The sequence below is a fragment of the Lates calcarifer genome, linkage group LG19, assembly GCF_001640805.2.
Source record: "Lates calcarifer isolate ASB-BC8 linkage group LG19, TLL_Latcal_v3, whole genome shotgun sequence".
Taxonomy (NCBI): domain Eukaryota; kingdom Metazoa; phylum Chordata; class Actinopteri; family Centropomidae; genus Lates; species Lates calcarifer.
Window position 1 is genome coordinate 3,184,225 of NC_066851.1, and position 17,722 is coordinate 3,201,946.

General features: G+C 38.9%; 1 protein-coding gene and 1 non-coding gene across 2 annotated transcripts; one reads left to right on the plus strand and one right to left on the minus strand.

Moving 5' to 3' along the window:
* Positions 1-1,034: 1,034 nt before the first annotated feature.
* trnae-uuc (transfer RNA glutamic acid (anticodon UUC)) lies at positions 1,035-1,106 on the minus strand. The gene has a single exon. It is a non-coding gene; the product is annotated as a tRNA-Glu (tRNA).
* A 670-nt stretch (positions 1,107-1,776) lies between these two features.
* Positions 1,777-17,495, plus strand: LOC108897871 (D-glutamate cyclase, mitochondrial). The gene is given in 16 exon segments (XM_018697671.2): positions 1,777-1,944; positions 2,785-2,867; positions 5,852-6,005; positions 6,798-6,884; positions 8,525-8,648; positions 9,278-9,428; positions 9,537-9,659; positions 9,841-10,041; positions 11,261-11,378; positions 12,319-12,461; positions 12,671-12,770; positions 13,203-13,351; positions 14,511-14,656; positions 15,725-15,886; positions 17,258-17,287; positions 17,289-17,495. Coding segments are annotated over 15 exon segments (1,971 nt in total). The 5' UTR covers positions 1,777-1,944; positions 2,785-2,791.
* The last annotated feature ends 227 nt before the right edge of the window (positions 17,496-17,722 follow it).

The following is a 17,722-nucleotide window of genomic DNA, read 5'->3' on the forward strand; positions in this document are numbered from 1 at the left end:
CTATAACCATCACAAAATGTAATAATTTAACTCCTGCAGCCTGTGTGTGGATGTTGGACTCACACAGCTGCTGTAACACCAAAAGGCAAGGTGTAAACAGGAGTCCCACTAACAACAGTGTCTCTATGTTTATAATTGGACTAATGCTAGCTAAAGATGTTTGTGTGATTATTTTTCAAATCACTGTTACTCTTGCGCTGCCTGTAAATCAGTTATCACTTTTTCTTACTGAGGACAGACTGTTTCAGAAATGTTTTTCTTATCCAAAACTGATTAGGTGTATTATTGAGTGAGACAACAGCTATCCTGCTTTTAGACCTCTTTAACTACCAACTTACAGTGTTTTATTCAACATGTCTATTTTTCAGTGGATTTAAGTGGATTTATTTTATTTATTTATTTTTTTTTTTAATAAAACAGTAAACCACTGTTGTGGTTTTGGGGGCTTGACAACTCAAACTTTTGAAACAGGCTTCCAGAGTGTAATCTTTTAAAAAGGGTTGTGTGCAGGCATGTGGTGTTGATTTGCACATTTACATCACCACCTACTGGCCTGGCATGCACACTACTGTGTTTTCAATCATTTTTGCAGATCAGTGTTCACAAAGCTTTATAAATACACCTCTCAGAAAGTTACACAGTATTCAATATTGGGCTTTGAGACTATGATCAGGTTCCATTAGAACATCCAATACAAGATACATTAAACACACTCCTGACCTTAAAAACAAAGAACAAAATTAAGGAGGCCACTTTACATCCACAATGCAGACCTATATAGAAAAGAATTACTGCAACTATGATCAAATGTGTACATTCACTTCAAAGAACTCAACTAATAAAATTGTTATTGGATACATGGATCAGGACTTCAACATTAAAATATACCAAAAAAAAGTTGCTTTAAGATGTTTGACCTTTGACAGCAATGACATGCTCTGACTCCAGCTCATCCCTAGACACCTTGAAGGTACACCTCTTCAGATAGATAGATGACTTTATTCATCCCTGAAAGGAAATTCTGTAAAGGATAGTTCCCATACCGGGAGTCGAACCCGGGCCGCCTGGGTGAAAACCAGGAATCCTAACCGCTAGACCATATGGGAACTCTTTTGGTTTTTTTTTAGAAGACAGCTGAATGATGAGACTAAGCATGGTGTTTGTACAGACCCCATCCCAGCACATGTAGTAATAAAAGGAAGTTAATGAGCTACAAAGCAAAGGAACACCAAAAAATACTGACATGATAAAATGAAACAAAGACATAAAATAAAGAAGAAAAAAAAATAGTAGAAAATGAAATCAGGAGATGTATGAGAGCACAGAGCAAGCAGGAGAAGGGAGACACCACAATCTGGAATAAACAGTGCATTACTTATAATGGTAAATCATAATACAGGAAGTTGTGTGTGTGTGTGTGTGTGTGTGTGTGTATATATATATATATATATATATATATATATATACATATATATATATATATACTGAGAGGAGAAAATTGATAGTGAATCTGATAGTAAATCTTAGATATGTAAAGTTCAAATTTGATACGTGAGCTTTCACTTTGTTTCAATGTCTGAAGAGAACTGAAGAGAGTATAAGTTTACTTTCAAAATACATATATTTTGTCCCGTTATTATTTTTCTCCTTATTTTCTATCACTAGAATTTAAATTCAGTCTATTATTACAATTATTATAAGTCTGGTTAGATTACACGCTTGATTCCAGAGGAGGAGGAGGAAGAACAGAAAGAAGAAGCTTCTATTATGAAGGCAGACCGGAAGTGTAACATATCCGCCACTCTTCAAACATGTTCCTGTCTTATCAGCAGTATGGATTGCTCATGGTGTCTGAACCTGTGTAAAGGACAGTGAATAACACTTTATAAAATAAGAAATGAATACACAGCAGTAAACAAGTGGATGACTCATTAGCGAGTTACGGTAAGGTTTTTTTCTGCAACAAACTGCGTAGTTACTTTGTTGATGTTGGCAGTAAAATACTGTCTGGTTTCTGTTATGTCAACAGATATGAATGTTTTGCCAACCAACACTGCAACCTAAAATTTTGCATAAGTATTGAGTAGTATTTAGAGTTCCACCGACGAGCAACGAGTTGCTAAGCTAAGCTAACTGTGTTTTCATGAACTGTCAAATGTAGCCACTACATGTGTAGCTAACTTTACTGTAGAAGGTTCACAGTGAGTAAGTTAATAGCAGGTACTTGTGCTATGTCAGAGGCGAACCTTCAAGACTTTTTGAATTGCATACAAAGGTTAGTTCACACAGACGTGGCTCCTCTCGTTAGTCCTCTCGTTATTATGTAGTTGTCACGGGGTAATATGCATTGGAAAAGGTGTTAAGCAGCTTCAGTGTAGTCTGTCAATCTTTACCACATGTCCCAAATGTTTGACACAACAGAGACTGATTCTTGCTGTGCACCGAACCAGTCTCCGTTTTATTTCCATACTTGTGCAGTCTTCATGCTCTGTGGCATGAAATGCTGTTTCTTGCTCTGCATGCTTTCCAAGATTTTTCTCACTTTTGAATCTCAGTTTACGTACATGTCTTGAATATGTGACACAAGTGACTGCTTAGTGATGTTCAGCACAGGTCATGTACAGCCTATGTTTGCATGTTGATGTGACAGGATTAGAACTTGCTTTCTGTAGAGTAAACAGCTAGTACATCCCACAAACAGATTTATCACAATAGGATATTTACACAAATGATAACTTCAGATTTTGGAAATAAACTCATTCTTGTGTATGTGCTGATGTTTAGGTGAAACATGCTGACTGCCATCAGAGCTGTGAGATACTCTCTCAGATACTTTCGGGGTATCTCTAATTCTGCCATGGACTCAGGTAAAACACAAATGCTCACATACATAATACTGTTCCTCACTGTGTTTGTCTGTTATCATTGGAGATGGGTGACATTAAGGTTTGAGTGTGTTGGAGGTAAAATTACTGGTTTAAAAGCTTCTCTGAGAAAAACTTAAAAGGTGTTTATTTATTTCATCCTATATCATTCATGCTATCACTACCTGCTGTACAGGAGAAAGGCTCAGAAGGGTTCTGAATGGTAGTTTGTCGTAAGCTGTAGTTTGTATTAACATCAAGAGTTTTTGGCAGTTATTAAGATGTATAAAGCCAGTCACAATACAAGGTTAAACCTGACTGTGCCATAATGGAAACATTATGTGTTGGAATGGCTTTATAGGTCAAAGTACCCTTTTATGACTAAATTTGACCATATAGTTGCACGCATTTGAAGTCTTCAAGATACCATGGTGTTTTTTGGTTACTAGTTAGTAAATCATACATTTGAATTTGTGTTTATTTGCAGTATCAATCAAAACTAGGAAGCTACAAATTAAGTTCACGCTCCTCACAGCCACATTTGCGTACCACATTTGTCCACAGGGAGCAGAAATGCTTGTGCGCCTTTATCTTTTGTACACGCCTGGTTTTTATGTGCGTGGGCTTTGAGACAAATAAAAACAGCACCAAACATATAAAATAGCCTTAAATCATGATGCTTCCTCCACTGCACTTTACCATTGGATGATGTTTACATGTTGGTATACAGAGCCATTTTTACATCATATGTAGTACTTTGTGTTCTTCATTAACAATTCAGCTGTAGTTTTATCAGTCCACAGAACATTGTCCCAGGAGTGCTGTGGAGTGTTGGTGTTTAGCAAGTGTGAGGCATGCTGTGATGTTTTTAACTCATCTCTTTTTATAGACAGTTTGCCATACAGTTTGGCTAACTGTGGACAGATGACTATCTAACCTTGTTGAGCTTCCTTTGTAAGTCTTTTCAGCTTTATGCAAATCAGCAAGATGTTAGAGTGATTTTTATAAGTCAAAGTTGCTCTAACCCACACCATTGTCTAAAGAGTTCACACTCTTTTTCCAGCATTCACTCTGAATATTTTAATGATGTATTCACTATATTCAATATAGCAGTTGAAATCACATAGTACCACATTTGAGCCACAGAGTAGCAGCAGAGTGCTGATCTGCTCCGTTCCTCTCCTTCTCCTTGATGTCTCATTGTCTCTCCACCACATCTCATGTCTCCCTGACATTTTTTTTTACATCTACATTTTCATTTGCACACTTAACTATGTGGTAGATTTCATTTTAAGTGGGTAAAATTTTTTGCCTGTTAGTCTGCACTCATACATAATCTGAATTACCATAGCCTTTCTGTCAGTTCCAACCATTCTGGGGTTAGAGATTAGACACCTACACGAGGTATAACGAAATCATCATATTTAATATTTTAATAACTGCCCAGACAGCCTGGACTGTATTCCTCTCTGTTAATAATTCTCCCTTGAACCACTAAATTTTTCAGAGATTAACATAACATGCAATTCTTCATTAACCCTAGCGAAACAAGCAAGAGTAAACTAGAGCCACTCATTAAACCCATTTCTATATCAGGTCTGGAAAAGGCAGCCTGGCTGCCACTGCAAACGGAATTGACCCATCCACTTAGGAATATGTCTCTGCCTTTGACCAGAGGCAAGAAACCAGACTGTTGACAGAGTAGAAAAAGTAGGCCTGGTTATAGTAGTAGTTGGAGTTGCTCACAAACGTTTGTTCTGAGATGGAGCATTCAGGTAATTTAAATGATTTGAGCCCTGCTGAATTGAGGCTGTTAATCAGGCAGAACGATTCCAGAATAATTACTACGACTGGATTAGCTGAAGGTAAGAGGCATCACTTATAGTACTGCATGTGTAACCAATCTGAAAAAAATTCAACTTCTAAATGAAATTAAAATTCAAATTAATTTTCACAGACATTATTTAATAATTTTCAAATGTAATAATGGCATTCAAAAGTTATAAATATTGATAACCAGTTACTGCAATAATGAATGCTTGTAAGTCACATCTGAGAGTGTTTTGTTTTTGCACTGGGACATCTCCCAGCTCTACATTAGCTTCATAGACTGACAGCTCTGAATTCTGGATGTTATTTACACTCAGCACCTGCTGGGCTTATGTAGAGAAAAACTCACCAGTCTGTTTGACTTTTATGCACAGCATGAAGACAGTCCTATCCTTATTTTGTCAAACATTAAACATGATGCAGACTGATATTTCCTCTTATACAAAACAATCTTTAATTAGAAAAGGTGCAGGCTTTGACGTTTGTAATGCTTATAGTGTATGGGTTGTACCACTCCTTGGATCCATTCCTCGACGGAATTGTGGACAAGTATTCACCTGAACTCAAGGATGAACTGCGCAGATTTTGGTGGGCAAAGGTCAAGGTCACTGTGACCTTACAGAACATGTTTTTGGCCTTGTGAACACAATATCTCAGGAAGGGAGTTGAGGGAATTTCTTCAAATATGGCATAAAAGTTCACTTGGACTCAGAGAGTACCTAATTTGATTTTGGAGGTCATAGTGACTACACAAAACATGTTTTGGCATTTTTGGCTATAACTGAAGACTTCACACACTAGTTAACTGCAACTGGCCTGCTTGGTAGCGGCATACAACAACGAGGTGTTGACTCCAGTTTAACCTCAAAGATTGCAGTCCTCATACTGAGAAGCATCTGATTCAGCTGCATACTGCTGGAGGATGCACACAGAACCTTGTCATCTTGATACAATATCTGTTACAGCAAGAACGAAGGTTGTCGCCTATAAATAGCTGAATGGACATCTCTGTGTTCTGACAATTGCAAATGAAGCAACAGAAAAACATGCTTATCCTCAGAGGACTTGAGATCCCTTTGAAGAAATGGGAAATGGACTGTAGCAAATGATGCTCTTTGTTTTTGTTTGTGCATAAAATGTGTGTGTTTGTGTGTCAGGGTACCAGCAGGCAAATGTCATCATCCTGCCCAGTCATCTGGCCAATGACTTTGAAGCATTCTGTCGCTGTAATCCCGCCCCCCTGCCACTCCTTCATCGCAGCCAATCAGGAGAGACTTCTTGTCTGCCTCTGGCTAAACACACTGACATAAGGTATTCCATACACATACATTATGCCATTCCCTGTTGTGATTAATCATTTTCCACAGCAAATGGAATGATTCATGATTTTCCGGGCCATTATTCAGTGCTATTACTCAGGAACAGAAGAGGAGATTGTTACCATATTTGACTGGTTGGCAGAGGCCACTGCAGTAGAGTGTATATATTGTATATAGTACTCTGTTTATTGCACCTTGGTCCTTGAGATTTTGCCTCACACAGAGATGTATGGTACAATTACCATAAACTTTCATTTGATATGATTTTGATAAGTTTAGGTGCAACAATGCTGCATATGGGAAAATAATTCTGAAAAATGATGTATAAAAAAATAGATTTTCACTATAATGCCTTGAGCAACACTGTTTTTCTAAACTTATTTAAGGATTTTTTTTCTCCCAAATGAACCTTTACTAAAATGGTCAAATGGGCTATGATATCAATTATGATATCAATTTGCCAGACATACATTTGGACTGCAATTTTTGCTGCAGGGAAAAATTTGAAATGAACAAATGGGTCACTAAAATTATTTAATGACTGGCTGATATTTTACAATTCTTTGAAAGTCATTAAAACATATAAAATAACTCAAATTTACACAGGAACTCACTTTTCATGCTCCTGACCTCCCTTACAACATGTGGAGAAGGTCATATACTACTGCACTTACTTACCTGATTTCTCATCTCATGTATATTGCTGACTGTGTAATGGTCACTGTACACTTTACAAACCTTAACATGACACAGTATGTGTGTTTCTGTCTTTCTTTGTCTTCAGGACAGATATTTCTCAGTACTGTGTGTATGAGGAGGGTCAACTGGTGAAAACAGTCTCCAGTCTGCAGAGTTACACCAGTCAAGGAAGGTACTTTAACATACATACACACATACTGATAGACAGCTGAACAAAAGGCAGTCTGAGTTCAAAGAAGAAAAACAGTGGCTTCAAAAAGTACCCGTCTTTACTTATTGCACATTTTACTGTGTAGTAGATGTAATTTTGAATGAATAAGTTTACTCAATAACCCATGATGACAAAGTGAAGACATGTTTTCAGATTTTTTGCACAAATTTATTATTAATCAAAAACTGAAATCTCTGTGCAGCAATCAGAGTCCTTGGGTACGTCTCTAGAAGTTTTCCATTCCTAGATTTAGACAGTTTATCCCACTCTTCCTGGAAGATCATCCCAAACTCTATCAGATTGAATGGAACTGCCATCTTCAGGTCTCTCCACAAACGTACTACTATGTCTGTGCCTTGGCAGGGGCCACTCAAGGACTGTCCTTCCCCAGAGCCACTCCAGTTTTGTCTAGGTTGTATGCTTAAGGTGATTGACATGCTGAAAGGTGAACCATTGCCTCAGTTTAGTGTTTGGAGTTACTCATTTTGGACACACTGCCAAGGAAAGACTCTCAGTGGTTCCAAACTAATTCCATTTCACAATTACTGAATCCAACACGTTCCTGGAAACACTCAGAGCTTTTGTCTCATACACTTGCTCTGATCAGTGCCTTGTCACATTTTTTTTTTTTTCATGGTCTATAGAGAATTCCTTTGACTTCATGGCTTGGTTTTTGACCTGACATGGAGTATGAATTGTGGGGCCTTATATACATAGCTATATGCTTTTTGAAAATTATGTCTTAATCAATTCAATTTGCCACGTGCAGACTCCAATCGAGGTGTTTAATAAATTTACAACAATGTATAGAATCATGATTTCACTTTGTTATTATGAGTTTTCACTGTAGATTGATAGCAAAAATGGCAGTTGTATCCATTTAGAATTAAATCTATAACACAATAAACTGTGCAAAAAGTGAAGGGGTCTGAATGTTTTGTAAAGCCACTGTACACCCATAGATTTCTATTAGATTCATACCTGGGTAAACTTATGTTACCCAGACAGATAACTGATGGCAACAAAATAATATCATCACTTGTAACTGGATACAAAGCTCATAGAAAGATAAGAATGATAGTTTGGTTATATTTATGATTTAGTTAATAACTGAACAAACCACCCAGTAATACATCAAATGAGTTTTGGAGCATACAGTATTACAGTATGTAAGAGCAGGCTTAAGGGTGGTTATCAAAACTCACCCTGCACAGATAGGCAGGATCTGGGATCTAAGAAGACCCTGTACCTTATTTTTACATAAGGGGGTCCCCTAGCAGGGGGAACAAGAACTTTGTATAGTTAAGATTAGATTAGGGTAGTAAATCATCTAGTCTTACATCTTTTATCATTTTCCTTCATATTTTGTACTTCTACAAAACATGACAAAACAATTAAGGATTCATTTCTTATGAGTTCAGTAGACTGCCTGTCATGATGATGATGATGTTTCTGCTTTAGTCAGCTGGCAGCCTTTTTTCTATACTCTTTATTTGATAATTGTTTTAATTAAAGACTAAATTCAAAGGGATAGAAAAAAATGTATTGACTTGACTTTGTGATCTTACCATCCTCACATGTCCTTTTTATTGTGCTCCCAGGATTGCATGGCCGGACATGGTATGTTTCTATCTGGGCTGCAGTTTTGGCTTCGAGGGCAGACTGAAGACAGCTGGAGTCCCTGTTAGGAACGTGGAACAGGGCAGAAACGTCAGCATGTACAGGGTGTGGTACAAATATCTACAAATGTCCTGTGTGTGTAACAAACACTCTTGTATGATTACCATAAATTAGTCAGCAATGAACTGTAGCCTCTCCCTCGCACCATTGCTGTCTCCTCACCCAATTATGTAAGTTTTAATGTAATCATTAAAACTGAAGACAGTAGAGCTGCATTTAAAGATTATTTTCATTATCAGTTAATGTGCCAGTTATTCTCTCAGTTAGTCTGTTGAGCATTTGGTTCGTAAAATGTCTGAAAAGAGTGAATAATTCTAATCACAATCTCCTAAAGCCAAGGTGAAGACTTTAGTTACCATTATTTTATCCAAGCAACTGTCCAAAACAGTGTGAAAAATGTTTATGCTAATGGTGTAACAACCATAAAGGCAGAAATGACCAAAAAAAAAGTTTGTGTAATGGATTTGGCCTGAGCCAGGAAAAAAAAATAAATGTAGACCATATACCATTTCCAGTCAACTCTTGGACACTCCTGTTTATGTCTTGGGCTTTATGGTCTTTGTCATTTTTGATCATCACTTAAATAGTTTTACTGTAACTCATATAAGGTCATTGAACTCTGTAACATTTGTGTGTGTGTGTGTGTGTGTGTGTGTGTGTGTGTGTGTGTGAAGACTGCAGTTCCCTGTATTCCTGCTGGAGTGTTCAGCTGCCCTCTAGTGGCCACCATGCGCCCTGTTCCAGCTGCTATGCTAGATGCAGCAGTGAAGGTTACCAATCTCAACCCACTAGCACATGGAGCTCCTGTACACATAGGAGAACCAGGTACACACACACACACACACACATATAGTGTATACAGGACAATTATCTACTCACTAGTACGTGAAAAGTTCATGAATGTGTGGTTGCACTTTCTGTGTATGTGTGTAGCTCTCTTAGGCATACAGGACCTGTCCAGACCAGACTATGGGGAGCGAGTAGAGATGCAGCCTGGTGATGTCACAGTTTTCTGGGCCTGCGGAGTGACTGCTATAGAGGCAATACTCAGCAGCAGTGAGCAATATCATTTGCTACAGCTGTATTCAAGTCGTAACCAGTAAAACAACTCCACGGCTGAAGTTCAAGCTTCTTTATATACTGCTCACTTTAATATGCTCATATAAATGAAACTAAATCAAAATGTCTAAGAAAATGTCATAGCAAACTGACCAACATCATGTTCTTTATCTTTCAGAGCCTTCTTTGGCATTCAGTCACTCACCAGGCTGTATGTTCCTGACTGACAGCCCAGACTCTTCCCCTGTAACCAAACCCAATCCTGAGCTGACGCCCCTCTGCTTCCTGGTATCCCACAATCCCTTGTTTTACAGCTTGGCATCTCACAGAGCAGTGGCAAGAATTAGACAGTTGGAAATAATTATTGGAGAGGACCCAGGTAAAAATACACAAAATGTGATTTTATTTGGGTTGGAATTAGGATTTCAGCAGTGCATGTAGAATATTACTGTGCAATATTCATTTATTAACAAAATTAAGCAGCAGAACTCAACTCAGTTGGTACCAGTGTTATTGAAACTTTGTATGCCATGCCATCTGACTGTTCCTTGTAATTCTGTCAGTGGTCATGTAAGGAATTCAGGATTCATCCTGAAAATAAACAGAAGGTAGGGACACATCTCCAGCTGGTTTTGTTCAGTGTGGGACTACAGGGAAAATTTTAGCAACATCTCATCACGAACAGCAATCAAAACCTCTTTCTGTATTTTTGACGCAGCATTATTAAATTCTTACCATAGCCTTTTTTAAATTTTAGTTTACCTCAGTGAAACTCAGTGAATCCCAGGTTAAACATAGTTTGGCTGTCATGTGGCAGAAATCAAATCTGGACTCTCTTGTCTTAGGTTTCCAGGCTTTCAGCATAAATGTTTCCCTGCCACTGGGAAAAAGTTGAGGACTTGGAAAGCTAAAATGGCATTCAAAAAACCCAAAAGTGTAAAATAATTAAAATGATGATAAAGGTTTAACTAGATGTGAAAATTGCTGGATTTTTTTTGATTATTATTGTTTAATTTTTTTATTTTTTACTCTACTTGGTGGCAGTGCAGCAAGGAGAAAACAACATTGGCACAGAATGTCCCAGTGAAGTTGTTGAGGCAAATGTGTCAGCAAATAGCAGTGCTTGGGATAGCTGCGAGCATCTCTGTTGGGTTAGGTCTGGGTTCTTACTGGGCTTGTAAGCCACTGTGATGTTTAGGGTGATTGTCCTTCTAGATCACCCAACTTTTACTGAGCTTTAGCTGGCAGACAGCCAACTGTCTTGCCATGGAAATGTCCTCTGAGATGTCTCTGGCATGGTTCACATTCGCTAATTCTTCTTGTGAATAGCAAACTCAAAATGTTAGAAAATCAAAATCTAATGTGTGAAAAATAATAGGGAACTGGTTAAGTTTAATGGTGTCCAGCTATAAAGGAGTTTCTTACCCCAAAACATGGTGAATAATTTTCTGAGGGTCTCTGTGGTCATAACCAGACATGTAGGGATGATGGAGAGTCCAGTGGTTCTCTCAGTTATAGCCACTCAGCTGCTCCTCCTCATCTTTGCATCAGTACCATTTGCAAGAGGTGAATATTGATGTGTCATTTTCTGTTACCAGGTCAACGAGGGATCAGAGCTTTATCTGTTCAGGATGAACTTCTGTGTTCTTGTCTGGCACTCTCCCACTCCTCTTCTGTTGCCATAACAACCGGCTTCCCCACACACTACATGCACAGGTACACATATATACATTAACAAGTTTGTTCACCAAGCACTTTTGCTTTTGCTTTAGCAACACCTCCACATTTGCTTATTCATACAGTTATCCAATTAGCCAATCATGTGGCAGCAGTGTAGTCCATAAAATCATGAAGCTGCAGGTAAGGAGCTACATCTAATGTTCACATCAAACATCAGAATCGTGATGAGCAGCAGCGCTGCAGACAGAATGGCCTTGTTGATGTTAGTGGTCAGAGAAGAATGGCCAGACTGGGCTGAGCTGACTGAAAGACTGCAACAACTCAAATAACAACTGTTTACAACTGTGGTGAACAGAAAATTATCTCAGAACGCACAACATGTCAAACCTTCAGGCAGATCGGCTACAACAGGAGAAGACCATGTCCCACTCCTGTCAGCCAAGAACAGAAATCTGAGTCTGTGCGCCCAGTGGGCACAGGTTCACCAAGACTACACATTCGAAGACTGGAAAACCTTAGCCTGGTCCCCTTAACACCAGTCAATCGTCGTTTAAATGCTACAGCCTATCAGAGTATTATTGCTGACCATGCACATCCAAATTTACCATCTTGGCTATGTCTAACATGATAATGCACAATATCAAAGCAAAAGTCATCAAACTGATTTCATGAAGATGACAGTGAGCACTTCAATGGCCATTCACCGGATCTGAATCCAATAGAACACCTCTGGGATGTGGTAGAACAGGAGATTGATGGCAAGAATGTGCAGCTGATCTGCAGAAATGAACCTCAAAGGAATGTTTCCAACATCCTGTGGAAACCAGATTAACATCTAACCAGAGGTGGAAGCTCACAGCCCTACATTTAACATCAGCTGAAACAGGAATCATTATAACATATTACTTTGAGCTTGCATCATTCCTTTCAAAACATTGCTCCGATTTATTGTTTGTTATCTGTGTTTCCTCATGAGCCCTCCTGATGAGACAGATGGCCCACCAGGAGCCATTGCCATGGCGACCATGCTGTTGGCTCTAGGGAAACAGGTAACGATGGTGACAGACAGGAGAGCCGTGGAGATGAACCAGGCCATTATTGATGAAGCTGTGAAGACAGGTGAGTTTCCTGTTTTCTCTTCACTGTCCTGTCAATAAAGGTATAAAAGCCCAAAAAAATCTATGACACCTGCCATGAAAAGTAATGAATCTATTTCAATCAGCTACAAAACCAACTGAAACAATTATTTTATCCTGTATCTCTTGAAATCAAATTCATTGTTAATTTGCCTCTGCTCTGCTATAGTAACTCTACAATTCCACCCTCAGGTGTGCTTAAAACTGCAATACCATTGGTCACCTTTGAAGACCATGGTCCAGACTCCGCACTGCACTTTCTGTGTCACCACGGAGACCCCAACAGGCCGAGGTTAGCTGACCTGTGATATGTGTTCACATCAAGGCTGAGGACAAAGTAAAGGATCTTTTAACCCAGCAGAAAATTAACAAGGCTGATTTTCTACATCAGTTCAGTTTGGTGCTCATTTGTGTCTGTGACATACGGTGGATATTTGTTGGTGATTACATCAGACTTGAGTATCTTTCCATCTGATGCAATTAAGCATTATTTCAAACACTGATTTTTACTATTTCAGTCTAGGCAAGTCTACATCAACAACTCAAATACAGCAAAGAGAAAATAGTTACAAAATGTAACTTGTTACAGTCTGTAAATGTACACAAAGACATATACCAGTCAATGAACATGTAATGTACAAGTTTTCATAGACTATTGAGTCATGTAGTCTGTTTCTCAGCTTTAAGAGTGTAATATTAATGTGACTGTAATGTTTAAAACCAGGTATGACCACCTTGTGGCAATAGAGCGCAGTGGAAGAGCTGAAGATGGAAATTATTACAACATGAGAGGAGTGAACATCAAACATCTGGTGGATCCTATTGATAACTTGTTTATTGCTGCCAAGAATATACCAGGAATTACCACTACAGGTAGGTACCACTTATTACATTTAGCTGTCTTTATTTCTTTCTCTGTGTTACCTTTTTGCTACTATAGTTTACTGTAAATTATCAGCTATGCCATGTTATCATTAACCCATCTTAATGATTTATATAGCCTGTTAAGTAATAAACAGACTGCATACTTTTCTCAAAGCTTTATTTACACACTTTCCATATATTTTACTAGCACACAAAACAGAAATAAGATACTCATTAGATGTGTAAATTATTCACGCAATTATCAGATAATAATTTTATCAAGTAATGGCGCAGCTCATAAAACTACATGTCCTGCTTCATGTTTCTTTCTTGAATCAATTCATGATCAAACATGATTAAAAAACAATTCAGCAGTATTGTTATAGTGTTTTCAGAAAATCCCTCAGAAAAAGGGGCACCAGCTCCAAAGAAGAACAAAAATCTTAATATTAATGTAGAGAATCCAATTGATCAGTCTCATACCAGTCATACTAGGTTGATGATAGAGTAAACAAACTAATTACTGTACTTAACTTTTACTGGATAACTTTAGAAGGTCTTGGCATTGGCCCAATGACACAAAAAACCTTAATAAATCTCCATGGTAAAAATGTGGTAATGAGACTTTTGACTTGTTGACTGTAAAATAGAGGAAATCACTTGTGCACATAGCAGAAGTAAAATTACTTGGAGATCATGTGACTAGAGGAAGAAGAAAAGACACAAGCAAAAAAAGACAGGGATAAAGTGCAAAACCGCAAAATGCAAAAATATCTAATAGCAAAAGTGGCTAAGAGCAACGATTCAAAGAAATGTGTGTGTTTTATTCCCTGGCTCTGGTTCTGCAACGTCAGTTTTTATCCTTTTTTGTTGTTGTTGTTATTGATTGAGAGTATGATAGTGTTAGTAGTGCAATGTGAAATTGGTGGAGTACTCTTTGAGGGTGGAGTTCATGACTTGCAGTACTGTGTCACTTCTTAAATGGTTAATATAAGTATAATAGAAACCAAGCATTTGTGATCTGTTTCATTGTAGACATGCTTGCTATTGACACTGTTTTTACTCACCTACTAAACACTCTGAAGTGTAGGCTCTTGAGCTTATTTATATGAACATTTTTTAAGTTCCTCATCTAAGTGAGCAGAAACTCTTTTCTCTGTCTCTGTAGGAATTGGTGATGGTGGAAATGAGTTGGGGATGGGTAAAGTCAAGGAGAAGGTGAAGAGCTTGATGCCCAATGGGAGTCTCATAGCCTGTGATATTCCTGCTGATAATGCTGTCACTGCTGGTATGGATTTAAATGGACTTGGACTTGTATTTATTGTACTTATTTCAAGTCGTAGTGACCACTCAAAGCGCTTTACACTACGTGTCACATTCACCCATTCGCACACCGATGATACAGCAGGAGCAACATGGAGTTCAGTATCTTGCCCAAGGATACTTCAGCACGGACTGGAGAAGCCGGGGATCGAACCGCTGACCTTCTGATTAGTGGGCGACCCGCTCTACCTCCCACCTCCCCCACAAATTTACTCTGCATACAGACATGACATAAATGCTTTAACACACATGTAGTGACTGTCACTGCTGATCACACTACTCCTGCAGATGTGCATAGATTGACCGACACCCCTTTCCCAGAATAGGAATACACACTGAAAGCTCTATAGAAGTGAAACTGGCAGTGACTGGTCTCTCACCAGGTTCTTGTTTTGTAGTCTGTGAGCCCACGTCAAGGACCGAAGTGGTGAGAAAGTTCGTCAGTAGAGTAACTACGTCATCTGCACATGCTAATCTTTGAAGTGTTGGGTCTTATCTGTATAAACTGAGAGTTGAAAACAAAAAGAGGAAATGATCAGGAAATGACACTCTGCTCTTCATATGTCAAAGATGCGTAATAAGCAATATGAGAGTGGGGTCATTTAAGTCAACTCACCTGCTTGTATGGAGGGCAACTTTTCATTTATTTTTTTGCTTATCTTGAATAAATGTCTAAAAAATAGAACTAAGACTGTTAAATTAATGTTGTTATTAAGTAACTTAATTACAACTTCATGTTGTTATTAGGTTACTTAGTAACAACTTAATGTTTTTATTAAGTTAACAGTCTCAGTTTCATTTTTGGTCAGCATGCAAAATTTTCAGTTATCACTCACCAAACTGTTACCTGGAAGGAAGGAAATGATTTCTTGCACCAAGTTATGAGAGAAAATATAGGTTTGGACACACTTAAGCTATAGTATATTCCTGGCTGGTAACCATGATCATTTCTCATTCAGAGCCAATATCTATCCTTACTCTACAACCTTGCAGTTACACTTGGTCACCTGTCTTTGGCTTATCTTCTCCCACTGACATCCCCATGCCTCCCTCCTGCAGGGGTGTCTAAACTGGGGAGGATATGCTGTGGCCTGTGCACTCTACCTGCTCCACACCTGCCCTTCACATCAGCGGTACCTAAGGAAAGGACTAGGAGTGGAACACATTCCCCCCCAAGAACAGCTGCAGGACTGGACTGCTAACCTGCCCTCTGTGGACAAGGTGAAAACACACAAATACTTTTCTGAATATTATCTGCTTTCAGGATTCCCTTCTGCTTTCGTGTCTTATTAATAATCAGTTTTGTGTTTTTAAAGATTTAAATCATGTCCAGTGAAAACTTATTCAAGTTATTCCGAGTTATTTGAACACTGACTTCCACAGGAAATGGAACCATCTTTTTGAATTTAATTTTAACCATGGTATTAAACTACAACCAGTGACTGGATGCATAAAGATTCTATCAGTTCTCTCTGTACATTTGCAATTTGAGATTGGGATTACTAACACAATGAATGGTTTTACCATTGCATACCCATGCACACAAATGTGTCTGGCGTACCCTACATATTAATAAAGGAATGAATTCATAATACAGTACACACATTTCCAAATTGTCACGACTGAGCTAGGAACCCCAGAAGCAGAACACAGATTGCAAGACAAACAACGTTTTAGTTGGAAATAGGTGGTGTAAAGGGGTCAGGATGGTGCTGGTCCAGAGAGGGGTGCTGCGGCAAGTGAAGGAGTCCAGGGGTGGAGAAGGGTTGGCAGGTGGACTGGAGGGAATGGCAGGTGGGCTGGCTGGCTGGCTGGCTGGCTGGCTGGCAGGCAGGAGGAACTAGACAAAGACAACAAGGTAATTAACAAACTGACTAGCAAGGCAAAGAGGAGCCGAAGTTCTCACAAGACAAACCATGTACTGGAGTGACGATCCAGCAGGACTGAAGGCAGGAACAGGGATTAAATACATCCTGGCGTGACGGGCTGATAGGAAACAGGTGAGCTTGATTGTAGAGGCACAGCAGGTGTGGAGTGGCAGATCCAGCAGGAGAGACAGAGAGCAAGGGGGAGGGGCAGGCAACACAGAGAGACAAACAGACAGACACTGACAGACAGGTCAAGGAGCTGACCTCGTGACACAAATGATCCAACAAAAGTTATCAAGTAAAGGAAGCCAATTACCTTCATTATCAGAACTTTATAGGTGTATCAGATATAGCTTTAACACACACACGGGACAGAGATTTAATATGACCGTCTTCTCCTAGCAAAACTGAGTAACTTAGAATTTAGCAGCTACAGAGCCAGACATTTCCCTCAGGAGTACCTGAAAGCTCAGGTAGACAGAGACACTACTCCAAATAAATGCTATTATTGCTCTACATCTGCTGGATGTGTAAACTGGCAAAATACATTCACCACGACATCTTTATAAGATGATATGTACAGTTGTGTTTTCAGCTTTCTCCTGGTGCCTCAGGTGGCCAAAAAACCAGCCACTACAGCTTTAAAGACATTAAAATGAAACAACTTTGCTTTGATTCCACTGACGTAATCACAAACACACACACACTCTGTCTGGTCCTGCAGGAGGAGTCCTTCCTTTCCACTCTGGTGCGTTTTTGGGATTCGAAGTGGGAAAACTGGTAACCTGGCCATGGAGGTGGATGGTTTGACCTTTCACCCACACACTCTGATAATCACCAGATTACTGGAGGTCACACTAAGCTCCACCTCTCAAAACCTTAACCAGTTCCTCCTGTGTATTCTCAGCAGTATCATAGAGGAGGCACAGTCCAAAAAGTCAATTATCTATATGTGTATTTGAGTATTAATATAATCTTAATACTAATCACTTAAATGGCTGAACCCACTCAGATGTGAATGCTTTTTTAAACTTGAATGCATTGGAATGCAGCACCAGATAGAGACACACTCAAGCATGCACGCACATACAAACACAATCAATGTGCTAATGGGTAAACTTCTGTTTCCTCTCTATTCAGACTGTTGAAAGGAAGTGAGAAAGAAAAAAAGAGAGAATACACAGAGGGA